Source organism: Amblyomma americanum, chromosome 1 (genome assembly GCF_052857255.1).
Source record: "Amblyomma americanum isolate KBUSLIRL-KWMA chromosome 1, ASM5285725v1, whole genome shotgun sequence".
NCBI classification, from domain to species: domain Eukaryota; kingdom Metazoa; phylum Arthropoda; class Arachnida; order Ixodida; family Ixodidae; genus Amblyomma; species Amblyomma americanum.
In genome coordinates this window covers 377,451,981-377,471,893 of record NC_135497.1, presented here as the reverse complement: position 1 = coordinate 377,471,893, position 19,913 = coordinate 377,451,981, and the positions used below count along the sequence as shown (strand labels likewise).

Sequence of the window (19,913 nt, the reverse complement as noted above, 5' to 3'; positions counted from 1 at the left end):
ATTGCCCTAATTACATCGGATTAAACGTCCCGACTCACACCTTTTTTTTTTAACTGAACGCGCTATATAGGCGGAGTCAACCAATGCGTGGAGTGCTTTTAATGATTCCAGTGGCAGCTCGCTTTCGCTTTTATTTTGTTTTTTAGGTTTCTATGAATAAACATTTTCAGTCACAGAGAATATAGCTGCAAATTAGAACCACGGAAATTAAAATACACGTAGACTGATTTACGTCCACGTGTAATTTCTGCCGATGACAGCGATGCCTCCGCCGATAGCAGCGAGGCAAGCCGCTGCGGGACTGGCTGACGTGTTGGTTGACTCCTCCTCACTACCGCGTTGAGGTAAAAAAAAGACGGGAGCTGGTACGTTTATTCCGATTTAATTAGGGTAATCGGTAGCACAGGACAAAAAATCGAAGTTTCTAAGAATCTTCGGAACGTCCAGATTGAGTTCCCGCTGTAAAAAGGCGTATTCAGTTTCCTTTATAGTGCACATTTAAGTCTTTTTAAGTCGATTGCAACATAACAGAGGCGAATTGGGCAACTTGTCTCTAATGGTGCTATGTAATGTCTACTCTTTATGATGATACTCATCGTTAAAGCTTGAGTGTGCCCACGCACTCCCTCAGCACAGACAAGAGCCAGAACCTTTGCAAAATATTTATTCCCAATGCATAGCAAATGGCTGAACAGGCTTAATCAAAGACAGACTGTGGGAGATGCCCACGGGGGACAAACCATCCTCCACACCGCCCATATCTTTGGTCACCGCAGATTCATAAAGGTCTCTTAAGGGAACAGCAATTCTCTTAACTGAACAAACCCTCAACACCACTATATGAAATAAGGGCAAAATATTTTACATAACGAACATATGTATAGGACTATGTTTTATGACTAATAAAAATATCGGTGTGCTCATAAACTGCATAAAATATCACAAACACAACGCAAAATGTATGCTTGGAGCCCATTTAACTCATTTTCATGTCAGTAGCATGCAGCATAAGAGCAAAACTGTCCCCACTCGTGTATGTAGCATTCGTAGTTGCATACGACAGCCATAAGGTACCCCATCAGTAAAAGCTTCATATCTCACTATTGAAAAACTCCTTGCAAGGCTATAAACCTTCCTCAAAGCCAATTCTTTCCCTGTCCCCTATTCCCAAGCCTGTGTTACCACAGCTCGGACTCCTTGTTGGCTGAATGCACTTCTAGCACGCGTGGAGAGTGTCAGCCTTGCTACCCGCTCCCCTTCAACAACATTCCCAATGATCCATGCTGGGTATTCCTCCTGCTGCTCAATTTCTTTGCAATATGCTTCGGCTTTCTCCGTTGGAAAACACATCAACAGTCCACCTGAGAAAGAGAAAATGCAACTCACTAATGCCATACATTTCAACAGTACAAAACTGTCACTGCAAGCTATGAAATAAACTTGAAATTGCCGCTGCATTGCCGCAATTCCTGTATTCCAGCTGTATTGCTGAAATTCCTGTGTAATGATTATATATATCTTAATCATGCACTATGCTCCACCTCTAAAGCCCCCAGGGACTTTGACGGTATTGAAATAAATCATTAAATAAATAAATAAATTCCTCATGCCCATATATTGGTAAGAGAATTGGAGAAAACACTCAAAATGATGATTTAAGACTTTCACTCATTGAGTCACCGTTGGATGACCCAAGACACTGAGTCGAGCGAAGAATCGGTCGCTAAGATCTGATTTATCAGAGCCTGTGGAAAGGACACACGCCATGTCGCTGTTGCCATTTATGGGCGTTTCCAAGAATCGCATCGTCGTGACTGCATGCGAATTGTAGGTGTTCATTGTCGCAGTGCGCCGAAGAAAATTAGAGGTGGGCGACCCGTGGCCCGCGCCGCACAGGGATTAGGTTACCGAAAGTCGCCGCTGCAGTGAACGTGTTAAACTTAAGTGTGAACCAAAAACATGCTTGCATCAGTAGGTCTTATGAAGTCAAGCAGGTTTGAAGTAAACCTCACGAAAAAAAATCCAAACTTACTACTCTATGAGCGACACTTGTGAAGAACTGCGGAAATTTCAACCACCGGGGCTCTTTAATGCGCACTGACATCGCACGGTGCATGGGCCTCTAGCGTTTAGCCTCCATCCAATTGCAATCGCCGCGGTCAAGATCAAACCCGCATCTTTCGGGTGAGCAGCCGAGTGCCATAACCACTGAGCCACAGAACCGTCTACTTACGAGGCTGTCTGCGGACACAAGATCTATTTATTTGCACTCTATTCTAGTGTACACGTTTTTTGGCCAGTCGGCGGTACAGTCCAATGTGATCGCAGGCTTGGACGTGGTATGGCAGCAGAGACCGGAAAGGGGGGGGGGGAGAGGAGGCTCCGAACAATGGGAAGGAGGAAAATGCTCCACTCACGTCGGGAGGTTCGATTCAGGAGGCGGCATGCACGCTGTGTTCATTGTTCACTCGCACACAAGCACTAACTTCAGTAGACAATACTCTTCAGTACACAACAACTTTGTTACAATAGTACTAAGAGCACCGTTATCTATGTGAACACAAGAAATTTTCTCTGTGTGAAGTCGCAATGAATAAAGCCTACACCCTCGAGAAGTGCCCAATGATCTCCTTACTCCACCCTTAACAAGAAGCACCCATCACCAACCCACCTGCCTCCACGCACCAGAAGCCTATGGAGCAGCAGAGTAAAACAAGTAACAGCAAAATGAAATCGAAAGAGACAGTGGGTATGCCAGCTGCCCCAGAATCATCCCCAACCAGCCACAGCCTCACCATGCCCCCTAGCTAGGGAGGTGCCAACCTAGACACCCTCCAGAAAAATTCTGTTGCATATGCAAAGCCTCGCCTTGAAGTAAAAGCATTATTTAAAGTAAAAGCACCAATGTATTCACTGCAGTGTTCCGGCGACGACGTTGTTCTCTCGCTGGAACACTGTAGAGAGCATCTCGCGGAAGGACGGGTTGATGACGATCTCCTTGAGGCGCTTCATTGCCCAGTGGCTCCCGGTGACCATGAACGGTAGAAACTACTCGTCCATGAGCGTCTTGAGGTCGCACTGAATGTCCTGAACGCCGGACCAGTCCATCATGATCCTCTTGAAGATGTCCTCGTAGGAGTGCAGGATTAGGAAGAATTCTTCGCCTTCCCGGTCGATATAAATACTAGGTGGACAGCCATTAGGTTGGCGGAATACAATTCAGGTATTTCGGGGTACTGCGGTGAAAACAAATATCGATGCACAGCGAGTGAGGGTGCTTTAGAAAAGCTGTAAATTCGCAGGTTGGATCTGCGAAACATGCAGTGCCTGTTTTTGTTCCTCAATAAATTACACTGAGACGGCGTATGCTGATTTTATAGCACTTCCCCAAGCATGGAGATTACGTACACACGTAACAAATGGCAGTCACACAACCTGCCAACTGTGGTTCATGGCAAGGTTCGTTAGCATTTCGTTAGAAAACACCTCAAGGAGAGCCAGAAAGCAAGGTACTGAGGAGGGCAATCGATATGTGCAGATTATCGCCGATTGATGCAGCATCTGATGACTGTGCGGTGTAATCCCACGCACCTAGGCCTCGCCGATTGGCCTACATCTTTGCTCTTCTTAGAATATTTGTGAACTGCGGAAGCATGCAGCGGTGCGTACAGAAAAATGTTCACAGACTCACGGACGTCTTTGCTGTGTGATCAATGTTCTACGTTAATGTTACGTAGAACATGAGCACAACGTAAGCCCGCAACAAAGGCTACGCGAATTTTCAGCGATCAAGTCCAGGTTTGAGTCAATAAGAGATAGGAGCATTACTGGTAGAGAATTTTCAGCGGTACCCTTGCTCAAAACAGGCATCGGTGCCTCCTCTGCTGCCTGGAAATCTTTTGAAGCTGTCTGCGTCGTATTTTGGTTATTTTGCTCTTTAAAGGGTAACAGAAAAAAATTCTGTGTCAGTTTCCTTGCCTTGAAAGAGGTCCACGGGCCTAGTAATCATGACAATGAGCTCGACACACTAGTCCGCTGGGTCAATAATTATTAGCAAATGTTTTGTACAGGCAGTTTTGGTCTCCGTCAAAAGCTTAAGTGCCCCTCGATGTCAGCATTGCCCGGCCAACCCGGACATATAAATTTCTGATGATGTCGGCGATGCCGGCAAGCACCAAACACTGGTTCTTCACAGGTGAGTTCGGTAACGTCACAGAATTAGGGGCATATGCACCTTGACGTCACTGGATTCATTCAGTTCTTCAAGCGACGTCTCTCCGGTTTAGAAGAAAGGTGTGAAATATACCTGATCAGCTCTTTGGAGGGGCACCCCTCGGGTGCCCTGCGCAGGTAGGCCAGGTTGCCGGACATGGAAAGCCGGTTCAGCGTGATCAGGGCCAGGTGTCCCACCAGGTACTGGCGGCGGCACTCCTTAGAGATGACCTCCCCGTCGCTTCCGCCCTGGAAGATCTTGAGGCACCATGCGCACGCAAAGTTCAGTCACAGGATCACCAGCTTGTGCGGTGGCATGTCCCTCGAGAGGGAGCGGGGCACCTGCGATGGGAGGCGAATAGTCAGCCTCCACCCATAACGCCTCCACGCTGAGGATGGCACACAATATTTAAGCGCATTTATGCGGTTTTCTGGGTAGAGCGATGACATTCGCTTACTGTGTTACCCCATAGAGTCGCGTTCACTTCTTCCCAGCGGGAGCGTGTGAAATGCCTTGAAGGAGCTTATAAATACCCTCTCAACCTACTTAAGCTCTCGGGACTTTCACAAAATAAACCTCTATCCCGGTGAAGTGAGCGATCGTGCGCAATTTCCGATTGTTTGAAACAAAGCCGAACATAAGGCAGGAGGAATCGTCAGTGTCGCATGGATGTTCGTTATTACTGAGTTATGACAGCGAAGACGGACTAGCCCCTTCGTGATCGTACTAGCCGGTTGTCTAATGTAGGTGCGTCTACTTTACCGCTGGCCAAGCGCAGCTTATCCGGTACATGCGCAGTACGTGGGTGCAATGTTAAAACTTTCTATTTATACCACAAAATCAACAACAATTGGTGCTTATACAGAGTTACAAGGTCATCTTCATCCTGGTAGACCGTCGACGCAGCTGTGAGGTCTGAACACGAGACAAAACGCCAGCACTTCGAAAGCTTCCCATGCAACAGCGCATGGTGGCTCCTTTCAAAGCTGCAACATGTAACTGTATGCTACGTTTCTGTTTAAAAAACAGACTGTTTGAGCAGGCGAACCACATTGCTGCCTCTGTCCCGCTTCTTACGGCCGTCGGATGGCGAACTCTAACCAGCAAACGGCGATGCAGAGAAGAGCCTTATGCACGAAACACATAAAGGAGCCCAGCCCTCTAGCTTGTAAGTCTGCTCTTTGGTGTCGTAGCCCAGGATATTCACAGAACGCAGCTCTTTTGCTGGTGCCACGCACCTTGAAGCAGGCATCGCTCATGATATTCTTGTAGAGGCCCAACTCCTACGGGTCCTTGACGAAGAGGAACTCGCGACTGGAGTTGATCCAGTCGTACATGAACCTGAGCAGGTTGGTCAGCACCTGCGTGTCACCGTGCTGTGCGCCGTCTTGGTCACCGCCACCAGGGTGCGGTGCCGCAGCAGCAGCGCCCCGAATCGTTGGCTGAAGCGGTTGCGCGATGCCGGTACGGGGAGGAAAGAGGACGTGTTGACCACGATGCGCATGCGCACATCGGACTCCACCCAGAGGAATCTCTGGATGCCACCTTCGAAAGACTAAAGCTCGTACGTCACCCGATCCCCGACCCCGCATAATACTTTTACAATTTATCCTCCACAAGGTGTTGGCCTTAAATTAGTCGCCGTAAGGTGTTGAGTGTGCAGTCCCGTCGAATGAAACACGCCGAAGCGAGACCATGGAGCTTTGCAAAACTTACATTGCAGTGAAGTGTCTTCAGAAGACGCTGAAAATTTTGTGAAGGCACTGAACCTGCACCTTTAAGGGCGTGACGTGAAAGCGGCTCCTTCTGCCCAAGCAGACAAGGACACTCAACCGCAAACGAAAGTTAATTTGTAATAGAGATCTATCGCCTCTTATCGTGCATTGTGACGCCGCCCGCAAGCTTAAAACGATTTATCGAGCGTGTCGCTTAAAGTGGCATCAGCACCGTTAACAACAATAATGGTGAAGTCCATCCTATGGCCACCCGTCATCGTCAGCTGCCGCAAACACACCGTGCAACATGGTCTCAGATATAACGGCCAAAGCTCAGCGGCGCTGGGGTCAGTCCTCCAAGCCATGCGCTTCACCATCCGCGTTAAATCTGCGGTTGCTGGTACTCCTCCCTGAGATGTTATTTTGGCCATTAAGTTCGACATACCGCTAAATAACAAACCAAACGACAAACAAAATGACACGACTACAACACTGTTATCAAGATAATAAAGCGGCAGTCCTTATCACTGCGTTCGTGAGCCATATCTGTTTTCTGCTAGTTTGCTCGCACGCCCAGCTTCTCTCAATCCGCGCCGACAACAGCTCAGCTCAATACCACATTTAAAGCGCTGTACGCTCACCTGGTACAAGGCGGAGGCCTTAAGGTTCTCGTGAGCCTCGTCGAGTTGCTCAGAGAAAAACTCGCGCGTTTGGCGCACCACATGCTCGACCTGGCTCTCGAGCACTTTGGCCATATCCGAAGGGTCGTTCTCCCTTCACATATTTGCTGAGCTTGGACAGAGCCCCGCAGAGGGCCTCGCTTTTGCTTTCGATGCGGTACGACTTCAGCAGTGCCCGAATCTTCATAGCGTACCTGGAGCAACGGAAAAAGATTAAGCACTGTCACTGAACTCTGATTTGTGCCTGGAAACGGGAAGGGAGAAGAATGAAGTTTGCTTGGATGACTTGTTTTGCTGGCTGCAGCGATTCTTTAGTTCTCCTGGTGATTCTGGCTTGTTCATTATTGGTGAGCCCGTTCTATGTTGAGGGGTTTTGGCCAAGGCGTAGGTTAAGGCGTAGTTCATGTGAACATGAGGGTGCGTTTTTCTGAGAGATGTTTACCTCCCCAGGTGACGGGTTGGCAGCTTGGTTTGCCGGCTGGACAGCCCAATGCCTGCCGCCTGAGTCCTTTCAAAAAATGGCATTGATGCAATTCCCATGACTCTCGTCCCAATCGATGAGGTTGCGATCAACATGAAAACCTACCAAACTAATTCAACAGGAGCTAAGATCGTTGACAGCCCATTATCTGCAGATCTCTGAAATGCGTCCATTTGGCCGTTGAGGCATTGTGTGCAAGTCCTCAGACATCGCTTGTGTTGCTGACTTGCTTCAGTGCAAAATTTTCAGCTCATTGCCGGTGAAAGCATTCATTCCGGAACAGCTTGCATTTGTGAAGGGTATCGTACGAGTAGTCGACCTAGCATCGTCCCCACAAGAAATTGTAGAAGAATATCAGGTTGCAGGAGTTGGGATCCTTTCAGTACTCCGCTGCAGTAGAGGGGTAAACGGCTCGCGTGTTGCTACTGAGTCTGTAATAACAATTTATGATGGCTCTTCCTGCCCTGCTGAACTAAATATCTGGCCGATTGTTTACCGTGTGGACCCTCTAGAACTCCGCCCTCTTTATTGCACCAACTGCTGGTGATTGGGCATAGCGGCAAAGCATGCAATTCGGAGACCCGCTGCCGTTTATGTGAAGAAGGTCATTCTGCTGATAACTGCATCTCAGAGCAGCTCCATTGTTGCCTTTGCATCAAAATTCACTCAGCTGATGACGCCGAGTGAGCAAAACGAATTGAAGAGCGTAGCTTGTTGGACATTATCAAAGAGAATCGGTGCTGAAGAGCGGATGCCTACGCTGCTCTTAACCGGACAAAACTCACGCGCGTCGTGTGCGCGCTAAAAAATTCGGTTAAAGAATTCGGTTACAAATGCGGTTAAAAAATGCTAAACACTTTTTCTGAGGCGCTGGCTCAGTTTGTTGCAGTTCAATCTGTGTCACCATAAACATCTGTTCTGACAGCAAGGCGTGCATCTGTTTTAACTTATGCAGCTAGTGCTAGCCGCTTTACATCACCTCGTGATTTTCCTCAGGTCCCGCCTAACATCTCTGTTCCTAGCAGTGAATGTCGCACTGACATCTCCACAACAGATGTCGAAATGTCGGGCCGTACGCAGAAGCGTCGTGCTTCCTCGTCACCATCTAATTCTACTTCTCTACAGATGAAAGCTAAAACAGGACCACCCAAACTTCTTCTCCATGTTGATATCCTTAAAGAGGCGGTTTCTGCCTCTTTAATTGGTCAGTAATAATGGCTTGTCTGAAAGTGTTACAATGGAATTGCCGATTCGTATTGTCTTCTCTTCCAGATCAAGAAATACTTATCCACAAACATAAACATAATATTGTGCTTTTACAAGAAACTTGGTTATCACCTTACAAATCATTTTCGTTAAGAAACTTTTGAGTTTTCAGGTCAGATAGAAATATTGGCAGGGGAGTTGGATTGGTAACCATGCTATCTAAACATTTATGTCATCAGGCGTCTATCTCTAAGAAAATTCTTCTCCCTGACTGTGAGCTTTTGGCGATCAAAATTTCATTTCCGCATTGTGCCGATATTACAATTGCTAACGTCTATTTCTTTTAGGTGTACACAGGACAGACTGTTTAGACAGCTGGCACAAGCAGTGCAGTCATCGCAGGAGGTTTTAATTCTCTCCATAGTGACCGGGGAAGCCGTACTGAATCCTGCGGCAAGCTTCTCTGGTCGTGTCTGTCTGTCAATGCTGTACGCTGCCGCAATTCTAGAGAAATTAACTTTATGCGAGGGGTTGCTCGCTCAGCCATTGACTTAACATCATCAGCAGGTAGGCTAGAGATGACTGATTGGTCGACAGAGGATTCGGGTACAACTAGTGATCACCTCCCTATAACATTCACTATCCGGTTATCTCCGCTGAAAACTAGTTGTGTAACCCATAAATTTGTCAACCACAATATTTTGTAAAAACCTGATGTCCACCTCATTTGCCTCTATAGTTAGTACAAGCCGGGAAGACAGGGCTCAGCACACGGTTTCATTTTTTCAAAATGCAGTAGACCACTCAATATTCGCTGTGCCCGCAGCAGTCTCTAATAAACAGCCGTCTCCTTGGTGGACACAAGAATGTGAGACGGCGTATCGTCGCATAAAAGCGGGCTCGAAGATGCTATCCTGCAACCAGAGTCCAGATAATTGGTTAAATTACAAATTCTTCCCTTCATCGTTCAAAAAAAACAACTGCAGAAACCATGGATGAGAACCAAAATTTAAATCCATATCTTTCAATTCCTCGTAATCGGAAGGCTCTGTATAGATTCATGGCACATAACAAGAGTGCTGCAGTCTCAGTCCTCACTAGTTCAACAGTGTTATCCCCACAAAAAGGCTCAGGAAACCCTGGAGCATATTGATGAGGGATTGGCGTTACGCTTTTAGACCCAGAGAAAGGTTCCTTTGTGCACAATCAAACGCTCTTCGGATTATACCAAAATTGACGCATCAGAGCTCCTCTCAGTCCTGGAAATGTTGCATCCTGCAGCTCCTGGACCAGATGGTGTCACTGTTGGTATGATTGAAAATTGATCTCAGGATTTTACAAGTGACCTCTTAGATTAGGTCAATGCTTCGTTGAAAAATGCATGGATTCAAAGCATTTGGAAGGCAGCGAAAATTATGTTAGTGGCGAAAGTTGCAGGAAAAAGATACGTCTTAGATAATATTCGGCCAATTGCGCTGACTTCAAATTTAGTCAAATTGATAGAAATAATAGTGCACAGTCGCCTCACAAAACATGTTCACGACGTCAACGGTCTTAGCTCAGTGCAGAGTGGCTTTCGTCGCGGATGCTCTATATGGTCCGTGCATGCGGATCTCGAGAGCAGAATCCGGCTCTCGCTTCGCGGAAGGGAAGTTGCAGCTTTGGTCACTCTTGATGTAGCAAAGGCCTATGACAGTGTAGAACATACTATTATACTTAACAGACTTGCTCACTTGCATCCTCCAACCTTCATTTATGCGTGGGTATCTGAATTTCTCAAGGATAGCTAATTTTATTGCACTGAGGGAACCCTATGTTCTAATATATATTATCAATCAAGAGATGTGCCACAAGGACCGGTGCAATCCCCGCTGCTTTTTAAAATTTTGTTCAGTCGCATCCCCATACATCCTGATATAACAGTTTTTGTGCATGCAGATAACATGCCTTTTTTCGCCTCGGCCAGGGATATTCATTCCGTTTACCAGATTCTGAAGGGTATTTGGATGCTCTTGGAGTGTGGTTGCAGGGTAATAATTTATCCCTCAAAGTAGACAAAAGCGGCGTTTTGGTATTTCCTCCAGACACGCCTTTGCACGTTTCATTCGCCCATCGCTCTAAAGAGATTCCACAAGTGGAATCCGTAAAATATCTAGGTGTTACTTATGACCCAGCATTACATTAGAGCTTTCATATAAATAACAATGTGTTTAAAGGAGAACACGCTCTAGGCCGGCTGACAAGATTCGCCAATAAAAAGTTTGGAATGCGCCGCGACACATTATTGTTACTATACAAAGCATACGTAAGACCCATACTTGAATTTGGTTGCATTCTCTTCTCTGGTAGCGCAAACTACAAAACTCAACCCTTAATCTTACTAGAAAGGCGGACTCTACGTCTCTGCTTTGGTCTGTCATTTTCAGTTGGCAGTCTTGCTGGTGGCTCTCGTCCGAGTAAACCTTTCGAGGCGCTTGCATTGCGCACGCAGAAACATCTCGTGTGCTTGGCAGAGGAATTTGCGGATGCATTTGTAAATTCCAGACCAGGCATTCAACCCTGCGCTCTGCCTGCTACGTCTCCGTCTGTTATGGACGCCCCGTTCACACTTCGAGAACTACAGACAGCGCTCCGTAGCCTGCGGCGTCGCTGTGCACCAGGTCCTGACGGCATTACCAATCAAATGTTACAGAACCTGCCTCTGGAACACCGGAAGATGCTCCTAACCTACCTCAATCGAGTGTGAGAGTCTGGTGACGTTCCCCCCTTCATGGAAGGTGGCTTGTGTAGTCCCACTGCTGAAGGTCAGCAAAGAGATGACAGACGCGGCCTCGTATCGTCCTGTATCGCTGACGTCGTGTGTGGCTAAGCTCATGGAGAAGATGGCAAGTAAGCGTTTGTCTTGGTGGCTTGAGGATAGAAGGGCACTACCAACATGCATGACTGGATTCCGCACAGGTTTAAGCGCGCAAGATAGCGTCCTGTACTTGATAAGCCACATTGAACATCAGAGTGCTTTTGGACTTTCAACACTAGCTATTTTCCTAGACGTATCACAGGCTTATGATAGCGTCCTCCAGAGCTCAATACTAAATAGTCTGCAGGTCATAGGCGTACAGGGCTATCTTCTGCGATTTATTCACTCATTTCTCAGTGATCGTAAATTTCGAGTGCGGTTAGGCAGTACAATGAGCTCCGAAAGGGCGATATCGCGAGGGGTACCTGAGGGTAGTGTCCTGTCCCCAACGCTCTTTAATGTTGTCATGGCTGGTCTTCCCACAAAAGTGCAAAAACATTGTAGGCATGTCCATATGTCGATATATGCAGACGACATTTGTCTTTGGTTAACCGGATATCAACACAAACGCTTAGCTCTATTAGCGCGACAGGCCGTGCTTTCAGTTAAAAGTTACCTTCAAGGTGTTGGGTTGACTCTCTCGGTGGAAAAATTTGGCTTCGTCCGGTTTCCAGGTAGGGGACGACGGTATACGCGGCTGAGCATAGACCTTGATCAGTCTTGCCTTCGTCAGGTTAACCACATGCGTTTTTTGGGCGTCACTGTTGACTCACGTCTACAGTGGCGACGAGCTGTGGACTCGATTGTGGCTTCACTATCTTCGCGTCTCAATGTGCTTCGTAGAGTTGCTAGTGAGCAATGGGGAAACCATCCTGCTTCAATGATCATGCTTCACGATGCCCTGGTGACAAGTCGCATAATGTACCAGCTCCCTTTAATTTCCCCCTCGGTATCGCAGCTGGAACGCCTTGAGGTTTTGCACATAGTGAGACTAAGGAGGGCTCTCGGCGTTCCGCAGGCTGCTCCAAACAATGCAGTACTGTATGAGTCTCAATCGAAACCTCTTCGGCTAGCCGCTTCACAAAGACGTTTGCTGCAAATTGGCCGCCTCAGAGAGACTGTTGCGGGAGAGCGCTTCTACAGCGCCTTCGAAAGAGGTCTGAGTCCCGGGCGTACTTGGCTTTAAATACTCTTCATTCTCTGGGTCTCGACCTTCGAGATCGACCTAAGACGTTGAAGCCACCTTAGTCCTTTCCGAGCCTCGATTGTTCCTTGACAATTCCCCACGTTCGCGCTAAGCGGAATTATCCTTTAGCGGCAATGCGTTCGCTCGTACTGGAACATCTTGAGACCGAATATGCCAGTCATCTTCAAATTTTTACAGACGGCTCTGTGGACAAGGTCAGAGGATCTAGTGCAGCTGCTTTTCATATTCCGTCTTTGAAGTATGATTGGTCTGTTCGTTTTACTAAAGTCGTGTCCTCCACAATGGCCGAAAGCGTTGCCATTGAGGCAGCTCTAAAGAAGCTACGGTGTTGTACGCCTCAACCTACTGTCATAGTTACGGATTCAAAATCTGCCCTTCAAAGGTTAGAGTACGGGTTCCCCACTGATGCCTTGAGTCTTAGATCCCTACGTTTGGTGCAGAATCTACATAGCAAAGGCTTCTGTATACGCTTTCAATGGGTGCCCTCGCACATAGGTGTCTTAGGCAACGAGATAGCAGACAAACTCGCCCATACAGCTCTCTCCGGGATTCCAGTACATGGAGTCCCTCATGAAGTCAAGCAAATGTTCAGAAATGTGGTGTTGTGCCACTTCAGTTCTTTCTGGAGCTCTCCTCATCAGCCATGTGTGACCAAGGGTCTCAAAAGGTACCAAACCACCTTGCTGCACCGCGTTTGCATGGATTCTGCTCGTACGCCGGCGTGGATGTATAAGACTGGCCTAGCGTTGTCACCATTGTGTTCAACGTGTGGTGTGTGTGGTGACATAGAACATTACCTCTTGTGCTGTACTTTGTACAACGCGGAACGGGCTGCGTTATTCGGATCCCTCAAGAAGGCAGGAGTTCCTCACAGTTCTCTTCAGGACATTGTTTTCCCGCGCGGGAGCCAGTCGAGTAGAAGGGATGCTTTTCGCCTTCTTCTACTTTACCTGCAGGACACGGATTTGGCCTCCACATGGTGACCTCAGGAGTGTCTATTTCGGTTTTTGCGGACAGTGTTTCTGTGATTTCTATTTAGGTGTCGCTACGGTGGAGCAATTGCCGGCAGCAACTGCAAGGCTAATCCCACCGGTAGTTTACAACCACTCAACTCAACTCAACTTGGTCTGCCAAAATCAGTTTCAAACGCCCTGCTTTATCTGGAAGCCCGTATCCCTGATCTAAATTCCCGCTTTCAATTATTCACAGTGCGAACCTTCAGGTCGATGGACCCGGTGATTAATGTCAGCACTCCTACTTTTGTGTCTCACCCGGTCTAATTCTTTTGTCATCATTGGCCACGGTATCAAATGCCACATATTATTTTAGCAAAGAACCTTCTAACACCGACGGCTGTTGATCTCAGTTCTTTGCAGTGGGTTGATGACACGCCGGCAGCAGTAGAATTCCATTTTGACCACATCTTCCCATCTCATGCGAAACACAGGCCCGCCAATATTTTATACGGTCTTCTCTCTGATGAGATAGAGGACTACCCCTATCATACGGTGCTTTCTATCGACGCCTCCGTCAACGGCCAAAAAGTTGCATTTGCCATCTTTTCACAGGATTTGTCATGGAGCTGTTCTGTCCGTATCCCAGGTTATATTCCTATATTTTTTGCGGAATTTTTGGCTCTACGAATGGCAATGCACAAAATTCCATGTCATATGTCTCACGGTATTATGCTCGCTGATTGTCATTTTTATTCTGCCTTGAAACTTCACAAAAATATTTTTTGAGCCGTTTTCTGCGATTTTTTGTCCCATGCACTTTGAAGGATATCCGTTTTGTCTGGGTCCCTGGCTATGCAGGTATCAATTCAAATGAGGTGGCTGAGTACTTAGCAAGGTCGGCTCTTGACGGCTCAGTTACACATTACGTCCCGAATGTCAGCCTGCTGGCGACGTCTAGTTTTCAGCGGTTCCAACACTTATCAACCAGGTTACGTGATATCTTACTAAATAACACTGATTATCAGTACTTAGCATATAATTGGAACGCCCTTTCATGTAAAACCAGGCTATGTGAGGTAGCAATGACGCGGTTGCGGTGCAGGATTCCCAGTTTGAATTAATATCTATGCAGGTGTGGTTTGACACCGACAAACCTATGTGACGCATGCGGGGACGTTGAATCTGTAGACCATTTTCTCCTCTACTGTCCAAAGTTCGCACTTCAGAGGAAGATTTTCCTGGAGGTCCCTTTCTCCAGGTTAGGGCTATCGTTATATCTGCCAGTGTTATTATCGTTTGGGGCGAGCGCCAAAGGCTTTGCATTGGGTTCAATTTGTGGGATTCTCCATGATTACATAATTGCAACTCGTAGGTTGATTTGCTAAATCTTTTAATATTCTTCTATCCTTTTTTTCTTCACCAAAATTCTGTCTTTTATTTAATTTTAAATATTCTTCTGTCGTTTTTATTGATACATTTTTCAAAATTCACGCTTGGTGGTAAGATTGGGCGTAATCTCCTATAGAAATTTCTTTGTTTATGCCACTACACCTTGGCCAATTCCCCCACGTGGGTATGTGCCATGTTTACTGAGGTAAAGAAGAACTGTGAAGGTGATGCAGACCACTAAAAAGGATGAGGTACTATCCCTGAAATGTGCAGGTGATGCAAACGAAATATGATGGTGCAGTGTTAGTGAACTGTGCAGGTGGTGCAAGTAATGAAAAATGATTAGATAGCGTCAAGCAAACAGGAATTCTGAAATAACGCTCCTAGTTCGGACGGCTGGACCCACGTGGAGATAAAGACTGAAAATAAACAGGGAAATTTTGGTCGTTCGGTGGATCCCATCGGTTTTCTATGGCTGTCGGAAATAGTTGGCGTGAGCGCACGAAGCATTTTTGCAGGTCAGAGTTTGCAGCGAGAAGGAAGAGTCGGCCACGATAATAACTATGTTTGCGCAGAATCTCTCAGGTCTCTCCAGTTTTCACAATATTACAAGTTTAATATATCCCCATTGAGTTACGCCCTGTTTGCTGCCGGGGGCTAAAAGAAGGCGCTAATTGTTGAATGCCTAAGACCTTCATCAACCTATTTCAGGATGCTCTGTACTCTCCGTAGTATATAAAGTTGTCATTTTGAAAATATTCAGCACCCTTTGTTGAAACAGTAGTGTTAAGTTCAGTACGAAGCTGCTGGTGCCTGGTATTATCGTAGAGACCGTTAAATAGCATAAGTTTGGCAATGAAATCGAACTGTGAGCAGTAAATTGGGGTAATATTTAACCACGTTCTATTTTCATTCCTTACAGGCCTCACTACTGCAAAAACCGATTATTCACAACCCACGGCTTCAAAGCAGTATGGCGTTCCTCAGAGCCTGACTTGCTTTGGGATGTAAAACCCCATAAACCAAACCAAAGCTGTCTGTGCTTCAACTAACTGCGAGAGGCTTAATAGGACAAGTGATTTCCATGGTTATATGGCCGCTTTTGTCGCCCTACAGCATTTAGAGATTATTGGCCTAAATAAGATAAAGTGTGTAATTTCTTGCAACTCCTTTAGTGCAACACACTTCGTATACTGTAGAGTACGTAGGTATTGGTGCGTACCGCTTATAGGCGGACGTGGCTTCTATCAGGAACGGTTCTCTTTCCTCGAGCAGCAGTCGGGGGTCCGGAAGGCTGTCTTCCACCACTTCAAGGCACTCAGTGCTCAGTTCAACCTGCTCACCGGAACCACACATGGAAGACACAATAGTGTGTTGCGCGCATTCAGCACATCAAGAATAAACAATGCAAACAACATCCGTGAACGTACAATCGGGGGTAAAAGTTAATTGGCCTCCTATTTCAAGTTCACCACCGTGCCTCACTGCATGCGAGCGCGCATGACTGTGCACTCGCGGTGTCGATCCTCGGCGGGGAGGTCAGGCCAGTTACTTTGGTCCCCGATAGCTGAAGAGCACTGGTCATCGGTCCTCAGAACTACTGCTAGATGCGACAAATGATCAGATTTTTCCCCGTGATAATATTGAAACGTAGTCGGTAGAGAGCAACCGAGGGCAGGTTAAACAAGTCAAAACGCTTCTACCTAGCAACACTGGCATGTCGTATAGAAGCTCATTGGTCGCATCCTGATGGTTGGCACTCTAGCGGTGATACACATAACGAAAAACCCAAACAGGCCGCCAGAGTTCGACGCACTTCTTGTGCATCTCGATTACAGACAAACGCTACAGTTCTATTCGCCGCTGTCGATGAACAAGATGTACAAAGTACATCGCCAGAAGCAGCCATGCAGTATATCTCTAGTATACTATGTGCTTTGTACATAGAGCAACGTATTCAGTTCAGACTGTCAAATATATTGCTAAATATTATGTAAAAACAGTGCCGCAACCATTAGTTGCTTATGCAATGATCGACATGCGATCATCTATGAATACATATAACCTTCACTTCAGAAGCTTCACGGCTCTGGCATAGTTCATGTTATTTTATAAATTGAACCCACATGAAGACCGACAGGTTCACGCAAGAGCTCCAATGGCCCTAAGCTACCGGTTGATGCAACGTTGCTCAAGTGTTTTCAAACTGGGATTTTGCAGATTCCAGCCTTGAAGCTAACATCGGCACTTTCAGCAGTCCTGTCGCTCATTTGAAAACGTGAAACCTAAACATCTTGGTACAGTCACAGATGATGCCCTGAGATCTAAACTCTGAGTGAGTAGTCAGGGAGTAAAGGAAGCACTAAACAACACAAACCAGGAGCAGGCACGAGTTTCGGAAGAGACGTGTGCATTATGAACTGCCCTATCCTCGCAAAGAGAGTTTTTCGTATAATTCCGCCGTCTTCGCCATTAGAGCAACTGCAGTCGCCTGAGCCACAAGTTGGCAAACGCGGAAGTATACCTTTTTGCAATTTCGATAGAGCTGCCCGAGAATCTTGCGCGAACAGTAGGTGTTCTTTATGTCGAGCTTCTCTATGAAGTCCGGGTACATGGGTGGCTTCTCAGAGTTCTGTATGCCCTTGAGGTCGCCGCACTTAGAGAAGTCAAGGTTGAGGGCACATTTGTGCGCCAGTTCGCGGCAGCGGCGCGAGTTGATGCCGCCGGCCAGCATATCGGCCCAGACGAGGTGTTCGTTGGCAATCAGGCCGATCTTGTCACCCTTGATGTACTGGCAAACGAAGTCCACCATGTGCGGGACCTGTGGCCGCCGTACAGGAATGACAAGTTCTCTCGTGAGACTGACGATAAACAGATTTCATACCCCGTCCATTTATAGTCGTCTAAAAACTGAAGGTGAGGGCCTTTACACGTGTGCAAAATCTTTGGGGGCACTTTTAAGGAAACGAGCGCGAGCGGGTCGCTTCTATTCCTGTGTTGCTGACTTTACTCTTGAGCCGACGAGAAATGTAGACTTTTAGCAGCTGTCCCCTCCGAATCAAATATGTATATAGTAGCACACCGCGGCAATGCGTTACTTGTGCTTGTTTTCTCACACAAAGGCGCCATTATTTGAAGTAAGCCATGCTGCACACTCTCTTGACGTCATCACTGCATCTCATAGGAACTCAGACAACTTTGTTTATAAGAAAGTTTCGGATTGTTTCCTTAGCGAATAACCATCTGCTTGGATCGGATTGTTTGTGCTGACTTAGCTACGCACAGTCATATTGGTCAACATCCAGGACACACATATTAGTAAACCTCAATACTCAACAAGGCACTCATATTGGTCAACCAATATGATACAATTAGCCCGACAGCTCGTCATATTCAAGTACGGACACAGTCCGATGTTCAAGCCACCACTCTAAACCTAAAATGGTGAAAAAGACGCAAATTTTGCAAGGTAATGTCACCATTGAGCAAAGAGCGTTGCCTCTCGCGATCGAAAAACGAGCTGCCAGGAGTCCTTTTGTTTCTGCTTTCTACATGCAAGTAAAATTTTGGAACATAGACAATAGGTTTACCGCTGTTACAGCCTATTGTTTAATGGAACCATAACTCGACTACTGCCTCTTTTTGAACTAAAAGGTCGCCTGTAGCATATTAAGGCTCCATTACGACTCATTTGTGATCAATGTTTAAAATACGCCGACAATCCAGATTTCGTCGTATTCCACCGCTGACCGTTGACGTAGCTGAAAACTTTAAATATATCTCATTATAGACAATACTGCAGTCGGTACAACTAGACTAATAACACCTAAAATAGTTTATCCAAAATTATGAAACCCTTCCCCCAAGATTGAGATTAAGCAGACTAAGAGACCACAAAATAAGCGATATTGCTCACCCAAATGGGCGCCTTTCGCTCCTTCGGTTGGTCGCTGTAGTAGTGCATGGAATTACAGTTGTTATTGAAGATGAGGCCCTTGTACCACAGCACTGAGTACTCGTCGCCATCCAGGTCAAAACCTAAGCGCAGGTAGAGACCACATTAAGGGGTACCATAGGAAACAAGATGCGCCCGGAGAGTGATGGTGAACGGCCTCGCTGAATGACCCAAGATCAGTGAGTAGAGGAATCGTTGCGACTCCGAAATGAGAAACTGCGAAGTATTTTACGTCCCACAATATGGAACCTCACAGTGCGTTTTATCTCATGCTGTGACTGTGCTCACATCATATAACAGTCAAAGCCCACCGGGTCCTGGCCTTCGCAGAGCTCTGACCTAACGCGCACGTGAACTAAGGCACGCCATCCATCACAAACGCAGAGAGCGACGGTTACATCCGTCCCCGCATAGCACAGTGTCAACAGAGAGCGCTCGCCAGGAAGGGTGCGTACCGGTCATCTCTTCGGGGTGTGGTCGCTCTCACTTTTGAGGGAAGACAGTGCAGTCGCGCACGTGATGCAGCTGCGGCACATTCACCGCCTTCAGCTGGCGGATGTCCCCCGGGTGCATGCACGGGCTCTTGGTCACGATCACGTCGCCTGCGCATCCCACCGTGCATGGAATACTCAGTGACATTAACGCAAAACTCGGCTGAAAAGTCAGGCGAAAAAAAAACTGAATCTCATGCGTCAACCTTTGGGCTCCTCTGTGCGATGTAATGAAAATAAAATAGTCCTTTCATTCCACGCCCATGAATAAAAAATGGATATACTTGCGGACAGCTTTTTGATGCCATTCTGCGGAAGCTACGGGCGCGCACAGCCAGCTTAAACGCCTATCTCTCTTCCTCGTGAGAGCATGGTAAGACCGTGCATATGAAAGCCTTGCGCCTCGCTTTCGTAGCTTCCACTGCATAGCTATAAAAAGCTGTCCACGAGTATTGTATACTCTTTCGGCTCCAGATGCCGGTTTCTGAAGATTACCGCGAGTAGCAGCGCACAACGCACGGGTACTTGAGCACTGTATATTCTTTAATGCATATCCGGTGCTGTCAAATTAAAAGCATCGATCCGTGCAAACCACGGATATCTCCCAAGATATAACCGGGACATTTCTTGGACAACTGAGCATTAGTAAGTCCTAGCTTCGGCTTCAGATATAAGAATGCCTTGATCAGCGAAGGATCTCGCAGGCGAGGCCGAAACGAGATAATTTCGGTCAGAATCAGGAAACGAGGAAACTAGGCGTACGTCCGCGTATACAGACTGCAATAACTTCGTAATACCGCCGGAGAATTCTACGTTTAGATCC

The 19,913-nt window shown here is 46.9% G+C and overlaps 1 protein-coding gene across 1 annotated transcript; it reads right to left on the bottom strand.

Moving 5' to 3' along the window:
- Window positions 1-6,581: 6,581 nt before the first annotated feature.
- On the bottom strand, window positions 6,582-19,194 carry LOC144101351 (uncharacterized). The gene is made up of 4 exons (XM_077634465.1): window positions 19,055-19,194; window positions 18,561-18,682; window positions 15,867-15,979; window positions 6,582-6,802 (listed from the first exon to the last, which is right to left on the bottom strand). Exons 1-4 carry the CDS (start codon window positions 19,059-19,061, stop codon window positions 6,619-6,621), a joined length of 426 nt encoding a protein of 141 aa, XP_077490591.1. The 5' UTR covers window positions 19,062-19,194; the 3' UTR covers window positions 6,582-6,618.
- Window positions 19,195-19,913: the final 719 nt, after the last annotated feature.